General features: G+C 50.6%; 1 protein-coding gene across 6 annotated transcripts in view; it reads right to left on the reverse strand.

Moving 5' to 3' along the window:
• Window positions 1–468: 468 nt before the first annotated feature.
• PFKFB4 (6-phosphofructo-2-kinase/fructose-2,6-biphosphatase 4) overlaps window positions 469–22,736 on the reverse strand; it is a 35,920-nt gene continuing 13,652 nt past the window's right edge. For 4 of the 6 annotated variants that reach the window (XR_007150372.1, XR_007150370.1, XR_007150371.1 and 1 more), the window contains 11 exons: window positions 21,654–21,720; window positions 19,050–19,124; window positions 18,646–18,702; window positions 17,864–17,985; window positions 15,459–15,666; window positions 14,753–14,899; window positions 7,519–7,623; window positions 5,885–6,014; window positions 5,715–5,777; window positions 3,555–4,705; window positions 469–2,544 (listed from right to left, as the gene is read on the reverse strand). Coding sequence is in view for 2 of the 6 variants with exons in the window: in XM_047850127.1 (XP_047706083.1) it covers window positions 2,485–2,544; window positions 4,641–4,705; window positions 5,715–5,777; window positions 5,885–6,014; window positions 7,519–7,623; window positions 14,753–14,899; window positions 15,459–15,666; window positions 17,864–17,985; window positions 18,646–18,702; window positions 19,050–19,124; window positions 21,654–21,720 (1,099 nt within the window). In the remaining 4 variants the exon portion in view is untranslated. The remainder of the gene's footprint in view (window positions 2,545–3,554; window positions 4,706–5,714; window positions 5,778–5,884; window positions 6,015–7,518; window positions 7,624–14,752; window positions 14,900–15,458; window positions 15,667–17,863; window positions 17,986–18,645; window positions 18,703–19,049; window positions 19,125–21,653; window positions 21,721–22,736) is intronic. The other 2 variants (XM_047850127.1, XM_047850126.1) reach the window with 1 other exon arrangement.

Consider the following 22,736-nt stretch of genomic DNA (forward strand, 5'->3'; position numbering starts at 1 on the left):
GCCCCCACCCACAGCCTCATGCAGACCTTCCGTCCATCCTCCATCCAGCCCCTGGTTCCCCTCTCCAGGGATGCCGACATTTGAGATCCATAATTTCCCCTCATTGGTGCTCTGCTCCAAATGCCCCCTCACACATCTGCTTCCTGCTCAGGGATGAGCACCCAGAACCCTAGGTTGGCCCAGAGAAAACTCGGCCCTGTCCCTGCCCATGTGCATCAGGCCCAGGGCACACTCCAGGGCAAGACAGTTTCCTCTCCAGAGAGGGGTAGGCATGGAGGTGGGAGCTGGACCAAGGACCCCAACACAGACCTACGAGAGACTACAACATGGGAGTGTGCAGAGCCAGCCGGAAATACCTCACAAATGGAGAGATGGTCACAAGATACAACCTTAGATTCTTATATATTTTATTTTTTTTTTAAAGTAAGCTCTAGGCCCAACATGGGGCTCGAACTCACGGCCCCGAGATACAGCTGCACACTCTACCAACTGAGCCAGTCAGGTGCCCAATTTTTTTAGAAAAAGTATTTATTGCAAAGAATGCTAGACACAGTGTAATGTGTGGCTGAGATCCAACAACCTCCATTCTGAAAAGAACGGGAAAGTGTCTTCAACACAAGCACATCCACCATCATGGATAGAACCAGTGGCCAACCCAGTGGGTTGCTGACCATGCAGAGACCACTCCAGGGCAGAGGCAGAGAGGAAAGGCCCCAACCCACACCATGCCCCCAGGCTTCCTTCTGCCTTATCCCAGGCCTTGTGACACTTTGGGCCCGGCAGCTCCTGACTGCCCTCTGGGCACAGAGAAAAGGCCTCGCTGGTCATGCCTCAGCCAGTTCGAGGTCCTGGCGAAGTGGGGACATCCAGACATAGGTGCCACCAACAAAAGAGACCCACTATGGCCAAAAAGTGAGTGTGTCCAAGTGACCGAGTCACCCAAGACTCTGGGGACACAGAAACAAAGGCTGTGGTCCTCATGTCCCAAAGGCAGTGGCATGGTCCCCTGGTCCTGAGTCTAGGGCTTGGGGCTCTGGCAGGAGGTAAGTCCAGAAGATCCTGCCCCAGCCCTCCACCGTGTCCGTCCACAGCCACTGCAGCACCCAAGGCTGACAGACCGCCAGCTGGGGCAGGGACATGAATTTCCCTCAGGGACAGGTGGCACCTGCAGGCTGCAAAGCCCCGGAAGGCTGGGAAAGGTGGGTTGTTCTGCCAAGGAAGGTTCCGGGTACAAGGTGGGCTTGGGATCCTGGGTCCTGTGGACGGTGGGGCGTCCGACTACAGGTCCAGACACCTCCTCACCCAGCCTTGCGACTTGCTGGACAGGTCTCCTGCTCAGCTATAAAATGGAGCCCAAACCCACTGCCCAGCCTGCCTCTCTGGGCTCAAAAGAACTCAGGGGCGTGACAGATGGTAGCCTTCTGAGGTCGTTTTCTGCCATGCTCCCATACACGTGAATCAAAAGCTACGATATGGCTGAGCAAATCCTCCCCTGGACAGGGTGCCTCAGGAGTCCGCCCTTTCCCCGGCTCAGTCCCACGGGCAGAGGTCAATGAATGCCAGGACAGGCTTTTTTTTCTCTGAATCGTTCACAGCAAATGCATGTCTCGGCCACTGGGGTACACTCCCGTGTGGACACAGGCGGCAACAGGCAAGAGGTAGCCTAGCAGGCAGGGCCAGGAGGGGAGGGGGACAGCAGCCCCTCCCTCAAGCACCTGGGTGTACACTGGGAAGAACTCACACAACCACCCTGTCTTTACGTGCTTTCACTGTGCAGCAGGTGGGCAGGGGTGGCCTTGGCCATCAGCTCTCGCCAATGTTCGTGTGTGCGCAATTGAGAAGCGGTGACCACAAAGGCTGTGTTCCCTGCGTGTTCTGTACATCATGTCGTGGTGAAGTGAGCACGCTGCTCATACAAGTGGCCTAGCCAGTGGAGGTACCTGCCTTGGTGGCTCTACGGGTCCTGGCAGGGCAGGATGGGAAGGGCTCTTTCTCACCCAAGGCAGTGGAGCTCAGGCTGCCATGAAGACCTTGCCTCAGGCTCAGGAAGTGGCCACAGAGGAGACAGCGGAGCCCCTGCAGGGGGCCCCCGGTCCACCTCAGACAGCTCGGCCGTGGTGGGATCGTCACAGCAAGTGCTTTCTGTTCACATGTTTAGGGTTTCACACTTCACAAAGCCAACCGACCGGTGAGAGGACACCTCACAGCTGCAACAGAAGGACCGGGTTGCTAGGAAACCTCTCGCCAGCCCAGGGCAGACGCAGTCTGGCCAAATGATTCTTAGCAGCAGGTCAGGCACCACGTATAACCCTGTCGCCATTAACAAGGAAGCAGGTGGGCTGGTGCGGGGGCTCTGGGTGCCACCAACCAGGTGTGGCGTTGAGGATGATCCAGCATAGAAACTGTCACATGGAGCAGGGGCCTGTAATGATCTCATCTGCAGAGATCAGTACCTGCCTGGGGGTCGCAGTGGATGAGACATGGTCACTGGTGAGCAGGGACCGTGACGAGGGCTTCCTCTGGAGGCCTCGAGATATCTACATTCTGCAAAACAAACAACACAGAAGATTCACGCTGTGGTGAGAATAGACAGACATCCACTGTCCTGCTGCCTACTTTCCTCATCACTGCGCACCTCTGGGTTCACATACCCACCCCCCAGGAGCCCTGGCTGCAGGACTCGGTTTCCCAAATTTCCCTAAGAGCAAGGGCCCAAGAGCCTCTCAACATATGGTGGGCGGACGAACACAAGGGTTCAAAGGCAGGGGTGGAAGATGCCCCCAGTTCCTGCTTGCTCCTTGCACACAGGCCGGGCATCACCCAAAGTAAGGCTATCTCCACCTCCTGCCCCAGGCCTGAGTCAACCAGGAGGAAACAGCTGGCTTGCATCCTCGCCAGTGGGGGGCAGGGAAGGGAACCGGCTCCTGGGGGCGACCTCCTCCCGGCTCCAAGTGTCGGTGGACAGGTGTCAGATGTAGCCCCAGCAGCTTGTGGACATCTCGTAGTCTGTGGCGTGCTTTGTCCTCTCAGACCTGGGGTGGGGCACTCTGGACCTCCTGAAGCCCTCGGCTACAGATGGGCCCTGTCAAACCACAAAGTCCACTTCCTTCCACAGCTTGCTGAGCTGTGGCCTAAGGGATTGAGAGCCTGACACCTTCCTCAGCTCCCTGAGATGGTCCTATGGGACCCCCAAATCCTGGTGGCCCATCTTCTTGATTGGGGGCCCTTGCAACCATCACCTGCTGAAGCAGGTCACGTTGGGCCACAGCCCCATGTGATGTGATGTGCCCGGATCTGCAGGGAGGAAGACACTGCCCCCATGGGCACACCTGTGCGTGCCCTGAACCAGCCACTGGAATTGGAGGGGCAGGTGCAATTCTCATGGTGGGTGGGGCAGGCTTCCCGAGGGCCCCCTTTCCCATCACATTCCCAAGAATGGGCTAGGACCCAGGGATCCCACCACCTGAAAGGAAACCAGCCAGGAACCTATGGCCAGCAGAAGTTTGCCTCTCAGAAGCCACCACGCAGAGGTGGGCAAGGTGGCTGCCACCTACCCCATGGTCATGCCGGCTCCTGTCCCGTTGATGCAGGCATCAGCCCCCAATGACTGCTGGCTCCAGGGGCTTCTCTTACCATCACCAACCATCACCCTGTCAGTCAGTACTGGGGCCCAGTGCCTTCTGGGCTTTCTTCCGCACAAAGGGTGCCTGTTAGGACATGCCTTCTCCTGTGACCTGTGGGTGCCAGGCTAGGCCTGGGGCAGACTCTCAGGACAAATAGAGAAGTGGCCTACACGGTAGATGGTCCCAGTGATGGGCAGCAGTCTTAAGAACATGCACATATCTCTGCCAGTGGGGTTCAAGGTCAAGGAGTGGCAGGTGAGCAGCCCAAGGCTTGCACCTTTGATAGGGACCCAGAGCCCCCCATGCTCCACTGTAGGTGGCAGCAGGCACAACAGAGGCCCCGGAGGCCTTCTTGCTGCAGTAGACCTTGTGAATGAGGTCCAGAAGGGTGACTCCGGCCCTTGGCCTCAGTGAAAGAGAGACCTCACGTGGACATAGAAAGTGGTTCTGGGCAAAACTTTGAGGAGCTTCTATCTTAAACAAGGCACTGGGGGAACACAGGATAGTGAACTGCTCTTCTGCATGACAGTCTCTGTCTAGTGCCAACACCCTCTCAGTACCTGCACGGCCCTTTCTGCAACAAAGCACAATACCACTTTAATTGTTAAAGGTGTGCTCAAGTTGGAAAAGATGCTCGTGAGGCCTGAGCTTGTAGGGGAACATGGAAGGATCCCCACATGCCCCCTAGTAGGGCCTCTTGCTCCTTTCCCAGCTGGGATCCCCCACCCCCTGGCTCAGACCGCTATGGTAGGGCTGCTGGGAAGAAGCCACCACACCCAGACTCAGGCACTGCCTAGCCTGGGGACCCAGCTCCAGGGATTTCTCCACCCCCAGGCCAGCATCCTCGGGAAGGCCTAGCCCAGAGCCATGACCTCGCCCTGGTGATAAGACAGCAGCTTTGGCAGAGAACTCCAGCTCACTCTGGCAGGCACCCCAGTTGGCTCTGGGCCTTGAAGATGCTGTGCCTGGATACCCCCAGGAATATGCTCGCCCCCACAGCAGTGACCCCGTTGCTACCTGAGGCCTGTCCCGGTGCGTATTCACAGCCATCACGTTCAGGAATATCGACTCCACTTTACAACCTGCCAAAGGGAAGATGGAAATCCATTTCCCCTCCTGGAAGGCCGCTGGAGCCACAGAGGGTAGAAACGTCTCTCAGGTCGAGGCCTGGGGTATGATAGACTAGACAGCCATCCTCTGCCTCGTCCTGGTCCTCTCACCTTAGGCAGCTCTGCAGAGCATGTGAGGAAGGATGAGGTACCCAGTCAGGCCCACATTTATCACGTGCCACAGCGCAGCCTTGGTGAGGAGCCCAAACACCCAGGCAGGGCTACACCGAGGACCCAAGCTGCCCACTGGCGGGGCGGAGGGCAGTCTAAGGAGTGGCGGGCCTGAGCTCGGCATGGAGTCATTCTGTGAGTCTTCAGAGCCGCCAAACCACTTACAGCCCAAGCACACTACAAACACAAGCCCGATAGGCCAGGTGTTCAATGCAATGGGGGACGAGGGGATGAGCACACACGGGAATGACATCAGCTGCCACTAGGCTTTACGGTCATTCTCCGGAGGACACGACCACCTGAGGGGTGCCTCATGGCCTGTGTTGAAAGTGAGGAGCTGAGACCCAGGAGCTCAGGCCCTGCACCCAGAATATTTTAAGGCCCAGGTCCTGGAGGCTTTGGGGCTTTACGGGGGTTTCAGAAAAAACAGTAGAAAAGCCCCTCATGTGGGTGGGTGATGGTTGAGGATCACTGGAAAGGCACCAGTGGCCACAGAAGTTAAAAACAAACAAACAAACAGAAAATAAAAAAACAACAACTAAAAATTATAAATTGGGAGGGGTGCCTCTCTGACTGGCTCAGTTGGTAGAGCATGTGACTCTTGATCTCGGGGTTGTGAGTTCGAGCCCCACACTGGGTATAGAGCTTCCTTAAAAAAAAAAAAAAAAAAGGTAAGTTGGGAAAGGTAGTGGAGTGGGCAGCGGAAGAATGAGTCCCTAAAGGAATTTTCAAGGGATCTGCAGCAAAATCGTGGAACCCTGTGGAAAGCCAGCATCTGGCAACCAGGTCAGTGTGCAAGAAGCTTCCTTACCGTAAGCCACAGGGGTCAGCTTCAGGACGGTGTGCAGTGGACACTTGAGGTAGGGCAGCTGTTCTGTGGACACAGATGGGGAGGGCTGGCACGCCAGGGACGCCCACACGACAGTCCCACTGTCTCTCTCACATACACACATCCCACCTCCCTGGGGGCCCGGCCCGCACCTGCGGCCTTATCCAGGAAGTAGGCCAGGAGGCAGCGCATCACAGCCTGGTGGCAGATGACCAGCACATTCTCTTGCCTCTCCAGCTCCATGATGACAGGCTCGAGCCGCTGGACCAGGTCCTCGTAAGACTGCAAGTGCAAGTGGGAAGGGTCCCTCAGGCCCTGCTCCAGGGGTAAGTGATGGAGACATCCTGGGTACCAGCTACCTCCTCGCTCCTAGGATGCTCACCATTCTGGGAGGTTGCAGCCTGGTATCCTCCAGCCTGGCCCCTGGGGACCCTCTAGGACAGTGAGATGTCCAGTTTGAGAGGGGAGCTGGGAGGGGAGAAAGATGGGCAGCCTGGGAAAGGGATTGCATCCTCCACCCCAGGCCAGGTCCTCGGAGGACTAGAGGGCAGGGCTGGGCCTCAGGCTGCCATCCTAAGGGCCCACCTCTGTGCTCACCTACAGGGCCCTTGGCTGAACCCTCCACTGCTGGAACTCACATGCTGGCAACTGAGGACTGGTAGGAGGCACTGTGCCCTTCCAGCCCACAGTAGATGGAGTGCACAGAAATAGCTGTGGGGGCAGGGGCAATAAAGGCTCCCAAAACTTCCTGGAACAAGACCTGTCCGCATGCCTAAGGGGCCAGGAACAATGATCCTGGCAGTCTCCCTGCCCTGTGCCTCCCCTGGGTGCTGGGAGGTAGCTGACAAGGGACACCTTAGACCAATCCCTCAGCCATGAGGTTTAGAGATTTCCACCAGGAGACAGAGCCCTCTTTGCACACAACCAGCAAAACAAATGTCTCAAGCTGGAAGCTGAATGTGCCTCCACGCTCTGACTGAGAGCAATGCCTTGTAGTTCTGGAGGAATCCTAGATCAGTCCTTTTGGTAACTGCTATTTTCCTGTATTCTCAAGTCTGAACAGCCAGCTGCTTTACTCCTTTTTACTGTTATCTGGGTTAGTTTTAAATCTGAGCTCTGCCTCATAGTACAACAGGAAAAAAGTAATGCTACCCAGAGCTGTGCTTTTCCCGAAGACAGTACAGCAAAGGGGCCCCAGAGTCTGGACTCTGGGGTGGGGATGGGGACTTCCGCATGTGTACGTGTAAGTGTGCATACACTTGTGTGTCTGTAGTGGTATCTTTATTTGGCCACCGCCCTAGGCCACCTCCTGGAAGTAGGAGATACTGGAGTCAAAGGCCACCTATTTCTGACCTGGGGCCTGGGCTGAAGCAGGAGCCAGCCTGAGGGAAGGAGACAAGAGCACATGGCTTGTAGTGGTCACGACTCAACTGGGAAAGGTCTCCTATGTCTGCATTCGGGGGCCTGTGTCTGGAGTCACAGGGAGGACACAATCCCTGTGATACCCCGGGGAAGGGAAAAAGGCAAAGGTAGGGAACACTGGGAAGCAGGGATCCAGAGTCTCAGAGGTGGGAGTCCCGTGCAGCACTGTCCATCCACTGTCCAAGGCGGGCAGGGACTGCGTGGCCTGGACCTCATGGCTGGGAGGTGATGGAGATGACATGCACACCCAGCCTGGCCAAGCTCTGAGGTCAGACCCCACCTACCGCCCACACAGCCTCCACAGAGCACCCCCCAGTGGTCCTGGGGCAGACGGCAGGTGGCTAAGCCCCCAAATCCCACCTACCTCCCCCTTGGGGTACCGGTACCGGTACTTGTCCTGGTCCCGCAGGGCAAACTCCAGTGGATAATGATCCTGAATTTCCTCGTAAGTCATTTCCTCACAGACGCCCTAGGGAGACACCGCGGTCATCACACCTCCCATGCCAGGCCCGGGGATCAGCCCTGTGTCGGGGGGAGGGCAGGCAGAGGGGATCAGATTTACAGGGTATTTCCTGGGTCATGGGGGCCCTCCCAGCCTGGAACTTAGAATGCATCTGGGAAGACTAGGTCCGTGGGACCACTGAGCAAAGGGGGCAGCTTCTGGTTTGTAAAGAGCTACCAGGACAGTCTTTTCCATCCATCCAGTTTATGCCATAAAAATAAATACAGAGGGATGCTTAGGTGGCTCAGTCAGCTGAGCGTCAGACTTCGGCTCAGGTCATGATCTCATGGCTAGTGAGTTCGAGCCCCACATCAGGCTCTGTGCTGACAGCTCAGAGCCTGGAGCCTGCTTCAGATTCTGTGTCTCTGTCTCTCTCTGTCCCTCCCCAACTCATGTTCTATCTCTGTCTCTGTCTCTCTCAAAAATAAATAAACATTAAAATAAATTAAAATAAAAAAATAAACATTGAAATCAAGTAAATAAATAACACAGAATGTTAACTATGTGTCTTTTCTTGTGTCTTTTGTTTTCTGTGCTATAGAAATACTCTAAGTATGGATTGTTGTACAAGCTATAAAGCAAGATTTCACTTGTGTCTCTTCAGGATACACACACACTCACACGTAGCATAGATTACCCTATACAAATGCTATTTTTCTTTTAATGTTTATTTTTGAGAGAGAGAGAGACAGAGTGTGAGTGGGGGAGGGGCAGAGAGTGAAGGAAACAGAATCCGAAGCAGGCTCCAGGCTCCAAGCTGTCAGCACACAGCCTGACATGGGGCTAACCGTGAGATCATGACCTGAGCTGAAGTCAGACGCTTAACTGACTGAGCCACCCAGGCACCCCTACAAATGCTATTTTTTAAAAATCCATCAAAGAAGAACACTGGTTGAGAACACCAAAGTGTGATTTAAGGGTACTGAGAGAGGAAGTAATAAAATGCCCTAATAAAAAGCTACTGAGGGGCGCCTGAGTGGCTTAGTCAGTTGAGGGTCCAACTTCAGCTCAGGTCATGATCTCATAGTTCATGGGTTCGAGACTCGAGATGGGCTCTGTGCTGACCACTTGGGGCCTGGAGCCTGCTTCAGATTCTGTGTCTCCTTCTCTCTCTGCCCCTCCCCTCACTTGTGCTCTTTCTCTCTCTCAAAAATAAATAAACATTAAAAAAAAAAAAAAAAAGAGCTGCTGATCTCTGCCTTTGTTCTAAGTTGTCTATTAAAAAAGTATAGACTGGGGCGCCTGGGTGGCTCAGTCGGTTGGGCGTCCGACTTTGGCTCAGGTCATGATCTCGCGGTCCGTGAGTTCGAGCCCCGCGTCGGGCTCTGTGCTGACAGCTCAGAGCCTGGAGCCTGTTTCAGATTCTGTGTCTCCCTCTCTCTCTGACCTTCCCCCATTCATGCTCTGTCTCTCTCTGTCTCAAAAATGAATAAACGTTAAAAAAAATTAAAAAAAATAAAACAAAATAAAATTAAAAAATTAAAAAGTACAGACCAAGAGGAAAATTTACAGTTGTAAATGTCTGTATCAAGGGGTGCCTGGGTGGCTCAGTAGATTGAGCGTCCAACTCTTGATATTAGCTCAGGTCGTGATCTTGCAGTCATGGGATCAAGCCCTACATGGGGCTCTGCACTGAGCATGGAGTCTGCTTGGGATTCTCTCTCCTTCTCTGCCCCCTCCCCTTTTGCATGCGTGCGCTCTTTGTCTCTCTCCCCAAATAATAAGTAAACATTTAAAAATAAAAAATAAATGTCTGTATCAAAAAAGAAGAAAGATCTTGAGGTACCTGGGTGGCTCAGGCAGTTGAACATCAATCTCTTGATTTCAGCTCAGGTCATGATCTCACTGTTTGTGGGATTGAGCCCCATGTTGGGCTTCATGCTGACAGCACTGAGCCTGCTTGGGATTTTCTCTCACCCCCTCCCCTGCTCTCTCTCAAAATAAATAAGCTTTTTTTTTTTTTTTTTAAAGAAGAAAGATCTCAAATCAATAATCTGATCTCCCATCTAAAGATACTGGAAAAAGGAAGAGCAAAGTAAACCCAAAGCAAGCAGAAGGAAGGAAGTAACAAAGATCACAGCAGGGCGCCCGGTGGCTCAGCTCGCTAAACGTCCATTCAGCTCAGGTCATGATCTCATGGTTTGAGTTCAAGCCCCATACTGGGCTCCACACTGGCAACTTGGAGTCTACTTGGGGTTCTCCCTCTCTCTCTCTCTCTCTCTCTCTCTCCCTGCCTCTTCCCTACTCTCGCTCTCTCTTTCAAAATAAATAAACATTTTTTTTAAAAAGACCAGAGCAGAAATTAATCAACTAGAAAACAGAAGATGGAGAAAAGCAATGAAATTAGAAATTGGTTCTTTGATGGGGCGCCTGGGCGGCTCAGTCGGTTGAGCATACAACTTCGGCTCAGGTCATGATCTCACAGTTTGTGAGTTCGAGCCCCGCGTCGGGGTCTGTGCTGACGGCTCGGAGCCTGGAGCCTGCTTCGGATTCTGTGTCTCCCTCTCTCTCTGCCCCTCCCCCACTCATGCTCTGTCTCTCTCTGTCTCAGAAATAAATAAACATTAAAAAATTAAAAAAAAAAGAAAGAAAGAAATTGGTTCTTTGAAAAGATCAAAAGAATTCACAAGCCTTTAGCTAGAATGACAAGAGAAAAAGCTCAAATTACTACAATCGGCAATGAAAGAAGAACATTACTATCAAGCTTACAGAAAGAAAAAAAAGCTCTGAAGGACGATTAACCAACAACTCTGTGCCAACAAATTAGATAACTTGCATGAAATAAGAAAATTCCTAGAAAGACAAACCGGCTTTTGTTGTTGAGTCGAATGTGTCCCCACTGAAAGATATGCTGAAGGCCTAGCTCCTGGTGCCAGACAGTGGGATCTTACTTAGAAATAGGGCTTGTGCAGATGTAACCAAATAGATGAGGTCACCAGGGTGGGTCTCAATGCACTTACTAATGTCCTTTCAAGAAGACCATGTGAAGACACAGAGACACACACACAGGCAAGAAGGCCATGTGAGGACAGAGATTGGGATGACTCAGCTGGAAGTTAAGGAACGCCAAGGATTGTTGGCAACCATGAGACTCTTGGTAAAAATACGGGCATTAAGAGCAATTCTGGGGGCGCTTGGGTGGCTCAGTCAGTTAAGCATCTGACTACGGCTCAGGTCGTGATCTCTCGGTTAGTGAGTTCACCGTCCCGTGCCGCCCCGTGCAGAGCCTGGAGCCTGCTTTGGATTCTGTGTCTCCCTCTCTCTCTGCCCCTCCCCTGCTCACCTTCACCCTCTGTCTCTGTCTCTCAAAAAATGAGTAAAACATTTTACTTATTTTTAATTTTTAATTTTTTTAATGTTTATTTATGAGAGAGAGAGGCCACATATTTACATGAAATATCCCCACAAGGCCAGTCCACAGAGACACAAAATAGATGAGTGGTAGTCTAGGTCTGAAGGGAGGAGTTGGAAGAAAATGGAGGGACAGGGGGTCAGGGTTACTTTTTGGAGTAATGAATGTTGAAATTGATTGCAATTGGTGATGGTTGCACAACTGGGTGAATACACTAAAAATCACTGAACTACTTTAGGTAGATGAACAGTATGGTATGTGAATTAATTCTCTATAAAGCTGGTATTTTTTTTTTTAATTTTCTTTTTAGTTTTATTTATTTGAGAGAGAGAGAGAACATGAGCACGGGAGGGGCAGAGAGAGGGAGTGAGAGAACCCCAAGCAGGCTTTGTGCTGTCAGCTTGGAGCCCAATGTGGGGCTCGAACTCACCCAGACACCCCTATAAAGCTGGTATTTGTTAAAAAGGAAAAATAAAGCCGTGAATTGTGTATTGAACTAAGAAAAAAAATCCCAATGTTGAAATAGAAGACTAGCCCAGGGCTGTTTACCAGAACCCACGAAAAGAACAAAGATAAACATAGAAAGATGATGAACAGATCACACAGATATTGGAACAGTCTCAAAATTCGAAAGAAAAAGAAGAGAATCCACCAGCATCTAGGAAAATAATCAGATTAACTACAATGGAAAAAAATTGGGGTGGCCCAGGGCTTCTCTGCAAAACCCAATGTTGGAGCCACATCCGTGTCCCTGGAGGGCAGACACTGGCACCTAAGCTGCATCAGGGGGACAAAGACAGCGATGGCTGTGGGCCTCCCAGGACTCCCGGCAGCCACCAGTGATGGAAGCCTACAAAATGGTTAAGGAAGCTCCCAGATAGGTTACAAAAAGTGCTTACTCTTTTAAAGAGATCACCCACTAATTCTCCCCCAAATTTTCTCCTTTCACTCAGTACATATTTTTTGAGCACCTACCCTGTAGTGAACAAAGTAGGCACAGCTCCTGTCCTCGTGTGACCCAGTGGCCAGGAACCTGGAACTGTCCTGGATGCCTGTCTTCTTCTCACCTCACCACTCAGTTATCACTTTTTGTTGTTGTTAACAATGTTTATTTTTGAGAGAAAGAGAGTGAGCGTGGAAGGACCAGAGACAGAGGGGGACAGAGGATCAAAGTGAGCTCTGTGCTGACAGCAGAGAGCCTGTTGCAGAGCTCGAACTCACGAACTGTGAGATCATGACCTGAGCCAAGGTCAGACACTCAACCGACTGAGCCACCCAGGCGCCCCATCAGTTATCGCTTCTATCACTTCACCACATGTCAGTCCCCAGCACCCGTCCCAGTTCCTACCACAGGGTAGGCCTGCATAAATATGTGAATAAATGAATAAACATCCTGCAAATCCCTCCACTTCTCTCTCTTGCACTGCTGCCAGCCAAGTTCCAGATGTCATCACCTAACCAGGCCACCGTAAGCACCTTTAACCGGTCTCGCTTCTCCAGCTTGTCCCCTTTACCTCACCCCAACAACAAAACCGTTCTCTACACCCACTGGGGTGACCCTTCTACAATTCAAATCTGATCTCATTACCAACTTGCACTTCAGGCAATAGTGGACTAGCTTGTTTAGACCAACCCTCCAGGGAGAGCAACTAGAAAACCCAGATAGAAAAAAATTTATATTTGTTTGATATTATCATAGAGCTCCAGGCAGAGGGGCCATGAGGGGCCAAGGTCTTGGAGAACAGGGAAGCCCAAAGAGGCAAACCTGCTAACGGCATCATTTTGTTGCTTTGAAAATGGCAGTTAGGGGCGCCTGGGTGGCTCGGTCGGTTAAGCGTCCGGCTTTGCCTCAGGTCATGATCTCGAGGTTCGTGGGTTCAAGCCCTGCCATCAGGCTCAATGCCGACAGCTCAGAGCCTGGAGCCTGCTTCAGATTCTGTATCTCCCTCTCTCTCTCTGTCTCTCCCCCATTCACACTCTGTCTCTCTCTCTCTCGAAAATAAATAATAAAACATTTTTAAAAATTTAAAAAAAAAGACTGGGGCGCCTGGGTGGCGCAGTCGGTTAAGCGTCCGACTTCAGCAAGGTCACGATCTCGCGGTCCGTGAGTTCGAGCCCCGCGTCGGGCTCTGGGCTGATGGCTCAGAGCCTGGAGCCTGTTTCCGATTCTGTGTCTCCCTCTCTCTCTGCCCCTCCCCCGTTCATGCTCTGTCTCTCTCTGTCCCAAAAATAAATAAACGTTTAAAAAAAATTTTTTTTTTTTTTAATTTAAAAAAAAGAAAAGAAAGTGGCAGTTAAAAGGATGAGAAGCTGGGGGGTGGGGGAGATGGGTGAAGGTAGTCAAAAGGTACAAACTTCCAGTGATAAGATAATTAAGTCTTGGGGAATATAATGTACATCATGGTGACTATAGTTAACAATAGTCTATTGTCTATTTGTAAGTTGCTGAAAGATTAGATCTTAAAAGTTATCATCACAAGAAAAAAAAAGTGTAACTATGGGACATGACAGATGTTAACTTATTTTAGTAATCACTTTGAAACATACACATATACCAAATCATCATGTTGTACCTCTAAAACTACTACAATGTTATATGCCAATTATATCTCAATAAAACCAGGGATAGTGGGGAGGAGGAGAAGCCAAGCAGGAAGTATAGGGACTGAGTGGACACAAGCCTGGCAGAACTGGCAGCAATCTTGGCTGAAGGGACAAAAAAAAAAGGTTGGGCCCACAAGTCTTTCCATCAGAACCTTAAAGGCTATATTATAGGAGAAGGAGGAAGACCTGGGAATTGAGTGGCCTCCACAAAGATCAAAATACAGCTTTGGGGGTGCCTGGGTGGCTCAGTCAGTTAAGCGTCCCACTCTTGATTTTGGCTCTGGTCATGATCTCACAGTTTGTGAATTCAAGCCCCAGGTCGGGTTCCACACTGACAGTGTGGAGCCTGCCTAGGATTCTCTATGTCTCCCTCTCTGTCCCTCTCCTGCTTGCGCGCGCGTGCGCACACACACACACACACACACACACACACACACACTATCTCTCTCAAAAATAAATAAATAAAATTTTAAAAAAAAGCAGCTTTGAAACTGCTCTATTCCTGAGCAGACTAAGGTAACCCACCCCAACTGCCTGCCCCAAGTAAAAGTTTATCCTCTAGAGAGAGATAACATTAACTTGAGCCTAACTTATCTCCAACACTGTTCATCCAAAATGTCCAGCTCCCAATCAAAAATCACCAGGTAGGCACTGTATCCAAAATACATAAAGAACTCCTAAAAGGTAATAAGAAAAAGGCAGACAATCCTATAGGGGGAGAAAAAGAGCAGAAGACCTCACAAAAGATATTCAAATGGCCAAGAAACCTAGTAAAAACTGTCATAATTAAAATAGTGTGCTATTGGTATGTGAACAGATAGGTAAATCATACCTAATGTAAAAGTAGGTGAAATAAATCAACAGGACAAGGATAAACAGATGGTTACAGGTAAGTGAGTTAACTGGGGAAAAATCAGATTTAAGGCCTATGTTAGAACATCAAAATAAATCCTAGTTGGTTTAGATAGTTAAATTGAAAAGAAGGGAAGGAAGGAAAGAGGGAGGGAGGGAGGAATCAAAACCCTAAGAAATGAAGAAAAGTTAAGGAGAAAGCTCTCCCTGACCCTCAACACTGTCACCCTGGCTGAGCGCAGCCATGCCCAGGAGACCCGGGCAACGGAAGAGAGAGATGGGGATTACCGCATCAATCTCATTGAGGACCTTCCACTGTTCATAAGGCACACCCAGGGCCTCAGCTGTCTGGATTGTCCTCTTCATCTGGCTCGTCCAGACCTTCAAGTCCTTGATGTTCTGATCACTGATGAACTGGGCCAGACTCTTGGCAAACTGAAATGCATCATAAGCAAATTCAGACTCACAGATTCCAGGCTGCCCTCCAAGGACCATGAAGCCACAGGGCACATGGCATTGTGCCCAGCCTCCAAGAACACAGAGAACTAATTTCTTAAGAATACCCATGTCCTTAAGTGCTGTTCTTATGCATTCTTTCCAGAACCCTCTGTGTAGTTCCCGTTGTGGATCATTACGTCCCCTGCCATTGCCCACCTCCTGACCATGTGTCCTAGTCCTTATAACCCCCAACTGTGGCCTCAATATCTCCCCTAGACTGTGGTGCAGCCATCAGCTGCACTGTAGGAATTTGGATCACTCCCAAAATGGCATGCCTTTCCAGAGAAAGGGGCTCAACTGGTGACAACTTGCACGGAAGCCAGAAATCCAAGCTTGGTGCTTGGTGACTTTCCCTAAATGACAGGAACATTCCAGACTGAATGAAGGTCATCCACCTTGATGACACATTAGCTACAAGAGCTGGAGCACCACCAACCTAATATGGGAGCATGTACATACCCACCTACCCGCCCCTCCCCCCCCCCCCCACACTGACCTCCCTGCCCCGAGGGGACAGTCCTGGGTCCCCGCCAATCCGGCCCTTGAGGTTGAGCTCACTCTCCCCATGTCGGCAGAGGTAGATGGAGCGGGGGGTCACATGGATGTTCATGAGGTAATATACAATACGGCTCTGGATGTGGTCAGCCACACGGTTCACCACGTAGCTCTGACCCACGTCCATGATCTTGATGTAGGACAGATCCCTTTCCAGAGAGAAGGTAAAGAGAGCCCTGTGAGTGCTACTAGGGCCCTCGGGGGTCCGTCCCGCCAGCCACAGGAACTGGCCGCAGAGTGGTGCCTTCCTGACCACGAGGCTTCAGGTTACAACACACAGGACCGTCAGCTGGTGTGTAAGTGATGGGGGTGAGGAGGGAGCAACACAACACGTGACATCCAGACAAACCCTGTGAGAGGTGCTCAACACTTGTCATGTTTCCAAAAGGTGACATCCAAAGCACAGGGTCAGTCATACACATTGTGACTCTCGCCACTGCTCTGTGTCCCCCGGACCCCACTTGCCTACCTCTGAGCTCTCAACGCACAGTCTGTAAGGTGAATAAGAGACAGTTTTTTCCAGGACTGACCTGAAAGAAGCTGGCAAGCACTCCTCCTCCACTCCCCTGGCCAGCCACCCCTGCACCTGCCGTTCCCTCCCCCAGTGAGCCCTCCTGTTGAAACCCAGCTTGGCCACTTCCCTCGATCTGGCTGGGAAGTGCTGCAGCTGGGAGAACATTCTCTGCTGATATGTTTGCTGGGTGTTGGGGAGGCACCAGGAGGAAAGGTGGGGTTTCTCAGGCATCGTGCTCTGGACTGGCCCAGGAGCTCCCTGCATGCTCTCATCTGAGCTCTCACTGTCTGGCCCGGGAGCCTGGCTTTAGGTTTAGGGTTGTTACATGGACACCAATAAAAATAGCAGCAACGCAGTCGCTTAAGCGTTCGCCTTCGGCTCAGGCCATGATCTCACGGTTCATGAGTTCCAGCCCTGCGTCGGGCTCTGTGCTGACAGCTCAGGGCCTAGACCCCGCTTTGGATTCTCTGTCTCCCTCTCTCTCTGCCCCTCCCCCATTTGTGCTCTGTCTCTCTCTCAAAAATAAATACATGTCAAAAAAAAAATTGAAAAACCAAAAAACAGCAGCACGTTAACTGAGGAATCCAACAGGAGCTGCTCCAGTTAAGCGTCTCGCACGGTCACATCACAGAACCAAGAGGAAAACCGCTGAGCTGGAGTGACTGGAGAAACACGAAAAACCACAGAGGGGGCCCAGGCAATGAGTGTTGTTTAGTGCAACTGAGTTAGGCTGGCTAAGGAGACTCAGCCAGTGCTCTGCAAAGAACCCTAGAAACCATCCCTCTTATAGTGGCTTGTTCTCCTTAGTTTGAATACATCAGATGTTCTCATGTCATTATAAGTGACCCACGCCCAAGTTTATATTCCAGTCTTTCACTTAATGCTACATAACTGACATCTTCCCATGCATTGTCGGTATGATCTGTGACTATACAACACTTTGCCAAGGGGCCACACTGTCACTTACTTAACCACTGCCCCCACTTTTGCTGTTAGACAGAAACCGATGAACTATGGCCAATAAGTCAAATTCAGCCTACGACCTGTTTTTGTAAATAAAGTTTTATTGGACCACAGCCATTTATTGACACATTGTCTGTTTCCTTTGCACCACAATGGCAGAGTTAAATAGCTCAACAGAGACTGTATGCCCCCAAAGCCTAAAATATTTGCTACCTGACTCTTTACAGAAAAAGTTTCCTACTGTAAGAGCCTCAGCTGAATGCCCCTTGTGGGCCTAAAGACCCCTCCCCACCTGACACTAATTCCTAGTGCCTGCTGGGTCTGCCATTCCAGAAAGAGGCAGTGGAATTAATCAGCACGGGCCACTGCCAGCTGTTTGTAGGCAGCATCTGGGCATTCCTTCCTGCCTGCTCAAAATGCAGACCGCGCACTTAAAGGGCAGCATGTAATGTTTGCAAATGCCTGGCAGGAAGATCCGCTGCACAGAAATCAGGCTTGATTTTATAACAGAATAGCAAAAATTCTTTTCTTCCTTCTTTTCTTCCTTCCTTCCTTTTCTTTCTTTCCTTCTCTCTTTTTTTTAAGTAAGCTCTACACCCACCACAGGGCTTGAACTTACAACCCTGAGATCAAGAACTGTATGGAATAACAGAAAATTCTGACTTGCAGAGCTCCAATAAGGTAATGGGGTTCTGCAAGTCACTTCTGGTCCTCAATTTCTGCCTGAAGGAAAGAAACAAGGCCAGACCATCTCTGCCTGTTGGAGTGGCCCATCAGCCACCACCACAGGGAGTCCCAAGGAGGCAGCTCAGGGGGATCCCCACCACCCACCCATCATAGCTGCAGGACATAGTGCTCTCCTCACTCACCTGTCCAGGTCCTCATCCAATGACTCATATGAATTCTCATAGCATTCAATGCGCCTCATGAAATCCTCCGTGGCCTTATCACTATCATGGTTCACATAATCGGGGCTGCCGAGTTTCACTTGCTGCCGGACCAAGCACAGACATCACATCAGGGCTAGAGGCCAGGCAGGCCAGAGACCAAGGAGAATGCTGGGCAGGGGGAAGGGGGAGGCAGGGCCAGAGGCCAAGGCCAAGGCTTCGGGCATGAGGCTGGAGGCCAATCCCAGAAGACTGGTCCCGTTAGGAAGAGCTCAACAGTTCCCTGGTCTTAGTTCCCACACCAGTGCCACAGAGTATTAGTGGGCACCCTAAGATCAGAGTCCCTCATTTTTGTGGCACTGGGGGAGGTGAGGCCATCTGAACCACCCTCCCAACCCCAGATATTCATTCCTTGTAAAACAGGGGGTAGGAGAGAGATCAAATCTCTTTCTCTTTCCAGATATAACCACCTCCTACCACACTCTCTACCTCCAGAGGCTGAAGCTCCTCTCCCACTGTCCAGGGAATTATGAGGGGGAAAGGGAGGGGAAGGGAAGGGAAGAGGAGGGAGCAAGAGTGAATGCCCCCAGCTACATGGCCCTCCACACAAGTGGTCCTTGGGCATCTATGACCACCCCACCCCCAGTGTTCAAGAAGACCAAATTAAGGCTGGCCCAGGCACCAGCCCAGACCTGGAGAGGACCTCACTGTCCCATGCTACCTCAGTTGTACTATTGCCCCACAAGGTCAGATATACCACTCACCACGATGTTAGCGGCTATGACCTCAGGATCCACACAGATGGACTCCACAAAAAAGGTCTGCAGCAAGGACCAGGGCAGGCAGGAGAAAAGGAACCAGACACTCTCAGGGCCCTGGGCCTGGCTCCAGGGAGCCCCTACCCCACTGAGGGCCACGCTGACCCAAGGGATTTCTGCATTTGAGGAAAGGGTCAAGAAGCCCCAGACCAAAGAAGATGCCCATCAAGACACCCACCTCCCCAAACAGAAAATTCCAGGTGGAGAGAAAATAGCAACGCTTCTATCCCAAATCGACTCTGGAACCCACCTGCCTGATGCCCGGCACATGTCACCAGGCTATGAAAGGGGCTCCAGAGGGTCCGAATATGCCACAGCCCAACCAAGAAGGTAAACCAAAGAGGCCTCACCTTGTAGCCATTCTGTTCCCCAAAATTAAAGATGGTCGCTCTCCGTTCTCGGGTGGTATTCGTTGCATCAAAAACCTAGGACCAAACTAGGGTTAACTCAGCCTCTGGCCTGGAGAAGAGGGGAAGTCAGCCAACAGCTGCAGTACGGGGACCGGATTTCTCACAGGGACCTTCTGTTGCCCAGGCCACCCTCCTGGCCAGTGTTCTTTAGACCTGCAAGGGCTGGGTTGGTACTCCCCTTCCTTGAGGAACACACCTCAAGGAAGCTGGAAGGAGTGGGTGGCTCTGCTCCTGGCAGGGCAGCAAACCCTTGGCACAAAGGACACACTCAGCACTGCCCTGCATGCAGCAGGCACTCAGTTTACGCTTGACTCAGTTCATGTTTCCTGTAAAACCAGTTACACATGGAGAGCAGAACCCCTGTTTATTTCTGTGCCATCCTCAGACTCTACTAAAATGGGAAAAGAAGAGTAAAGAGAACAGGAGAGGAGATGTTAACAAAATTTGGGTGAATGACTCACAAGAAATGGAGAAAACCAAATACAAGCCCTCACCCACCAGAGCACACCCACTTGTACAGAACCAGGATAGTCGGAATCGGGACACAGGTGTCTCTGAGCAAAGAGACATGTGTGCAGAGGAAGAGGGAGGACTGCCTGGTGGTGCAGCAAAGACCAGGTGGAGCCCTAGGCCTTCTCCCCACCACATCCAGCCAGGCTGACCCGCCTGGAACTCCTTATGAACTGCCTGGGGCCTGTCCACACACCCTCAGGAGTAACCCACTTATATGCATGTCCAAGCAGCTTTTAGAGCAGGACTTAAAAAAAAACATTTTTTTAAATATTTATTTATTTTTGAGAAAGAGAGACAGAGCATGAGCAGGGGAGGAGCAGAGAGAGAGAGGGAGACACAGAATCTGAAGCAGGCTCCAGGCTCTGAGCTGTCAGCACAGAACCTGATGCGGGGCTCAAACTCATGAACTGTGAGATCAGGACCTGAGCCGAAGTCGGATGCTTAACTGACTGAGCCACCCAGGCGCCCTAGAGCAGGACTTTTTTTAAAAGGGCATTCAATCAGGGCTCACTGGATGCTCCAGCAGAACCTCTAACATGAAAAACAGACTAGATAAAAAAAGAATAAAAAGAACTTTCAGCAAAAGAAGACGGGGTATAGAATATAAAGGAATGTAAGAAAACGTACAATTGTTATTTAAAGAGAGATACAAAATATTATAGTAACCACAAGACAGAGTTATAAAAAACTGGAACACTAGGAGAATAAGAGATTTAGAATTTAGAAATTAAAATATGATCATATGACTTTTTTTAAATTCAACCCAATGCTCATAAGATAAAGTGCTTGTTGAGAAAGTCTCCCTGAAAATAGAACAAAAATGACAGACATAGAAAATAAGGAGAAAAAAGATAAAATTAGGGCCCAAGCCTAGCATGAAGCCACCAGGAGTTCTAGAAAAAACAGCTCAGGAAATGGGAGTGGAAAGGCAAATCACTGTCAGAAAGTGGTCGGGTGGTTTATCAAAGTAATTAAGAGACAACAATTTCCTGATCTGTTAAAGAAGAGTTTCCCATTGGAAAAGTCACCCCAGGACCCAGCGTGGAGGAGAGGACCCACGGCAAGGCCCTAAAGTTCTCCCCAGAGAAAAGGCCATGAGCATCTCCAGTTCCCTCCAAGAGATGAAACTGTTAGGAAGATCAACAAATCAGAATGCCATCTGACTTTTCCACAGCCATTCTAGAAGCCATAACACAACAGAGCAATGTTGTAGAAATTCTAAAGGAAAAATACCTCCCACCTACACCCAACCATCAGCTATAAGGATAAAACAAGACATTACCAGACATGCAAGGTCTCATGTGATGTACTTCCTAAGTACCTTTCTCAGGAAGCTACTGGAGGATGTGCTCCAACAAAACAAGTCAGTAAACAAGGAAAAAGAAGACACGGGGTCCGAGAGCAGGGCATTCTACTCGGGAGTCAGAAGAAGGGAATTCCCAGGGTACCACAGACTGAGAAGGCAACTGATCCAGATGGAGCTGGAGGATGAAGAGCTGTGGGAGGCACGTCTCCGAGAGGAAAAGGGAAGGAAAAAGCAGCCCCTGTGTTTGACTGCATAGGGTTAGGGTAGGGCCCTTTCCAACAGACACCCTTGCTCAACCGTGTCCCACCCATCCACCTGACAGGAGGGGCCAACACACAGGGGAATTCCATTGCCCAGGATTTGGCTGGCTCCCAGAACAGCCACTAAATACGGGCCAGGATTCTCCCCACCCCAGGAGAAATCACATTTGCTAAAGACTTGGTAACATGATCTACCACATGCGGTGGCCAATAATGTGAGTATTCAGAAGGAAGTCCTACAGGATCAAATGCAACCACAAGCCCAGTGGGAAATTCCCAGCACACATCCAGCCTCTAGCTTCCTCTTACATGGTGGCTGTAGATTTCCGCCCAAGGGCTGGAGCCCAGGGGCAGCTGGGGCCACACACACCCTGACTTCCCTTCTGGATTCCTGATGAGCAAAGGGCTAGATGTATATAGGCTCCCACATGTCACTCCCAGAAGTCACCAGGGTGTTACACTCACCGCCACATGTCCCCCCTCCTCACTAAGGAACCGCCGGACATCACGGAGGGCCGCCAGGGCACACTGCCTTCAGAAGAAAAAACACAGGGTCAGCCCAGCACCCGACCCTGGCTGCAGGAAGGCAACAGGTCAGGGATATGTTCTACCCCAGACCAGAGAGGGCACAGTCCCTGGGGTCCCTTCTCTTCTCAAGGTTTCTCTTTCCTTCGGGTAATTTTCAGCGCTTTTGTGAACTCTGCTCCTGTAAGTGAAAGGCTACGTGTTCCTGGCCACTGGGAATAGTTTTTAAAATACCACTTTTCTGTGCTTTCTCTTCTCATCTCATTGGGCGCAAATCCAGGCTGCCATTTTGCCATACGCATGACTTCCAAGTGTCATGCATTTCCCCTGATATCAAAATAAGCACTTTCAAAACCAGACATTTCCTCGTATGTGACTGTTGGGGGCTGGCGGTGGGGAGACAAAAGACACTATCGCTGGTCCCCAGGGCAACATTACGTTTAATATTCAATTTTCTTTCCTGGGAGAGAAAACACGTGATACTATCCTTCCTGGAGGAGGACGCTGTGTCTCTGCCTCTTGCACCATGTCCACTGGCCCTGTGGAAGGTGAAACTTTACCCATGACTGACCATTGGTTATACTGCCTTCAGAACATCTCAGCCTCTTGGTTTACTGCGGCTAAATATACTGCTATATATAAGGATCTTCCTAATTTTATCCGTTTCTCCCACAAGGTCTGCAGCTAGATAAATCATTTTAATCTTTCTTTTTCTTTCTTTCTTTCTTTCTTTCTTTCTTTCTTTCTTTCTTTCCTTCTTTTTCTTTTTCTTTCTTTCTTTTTATCTTTTCTGACGTAAGAATAAAATTAGATCTTCTTCCATTTGTTTGATCTTCTGATTTTGCACGTAAACCCCCAGTGCATCAAAGGGCTGTGCTGTCAGGGCCTCCACCGGGCCGGGCCACTGTGCCCGTGCATGGAGGCACGGGCCAAGCGGAGCAGGAGGCAGCCTGCTGGGGTCATGGGGAAACTGGTGGCAGAGCTGAGTCCAGGTCACTGGGAGGAGCTCTGTTCCTATGCCTC

This window comes from Prionailurus viverrinus, chromosome A2, assembly GCF_022837055.1.
Source record: "Prionailurus viverrinus isolate Anna chromosome A2, UM_Priviv_1.0, whole genome shotgun sequence".
Taxonomy (NCBI): domain Eukaryota; kingdom Metazoa; phylum Chordata; class Mammalia; order Carnivora; family Felidae; genus Prionailurus; species Prionailurus viverrinus.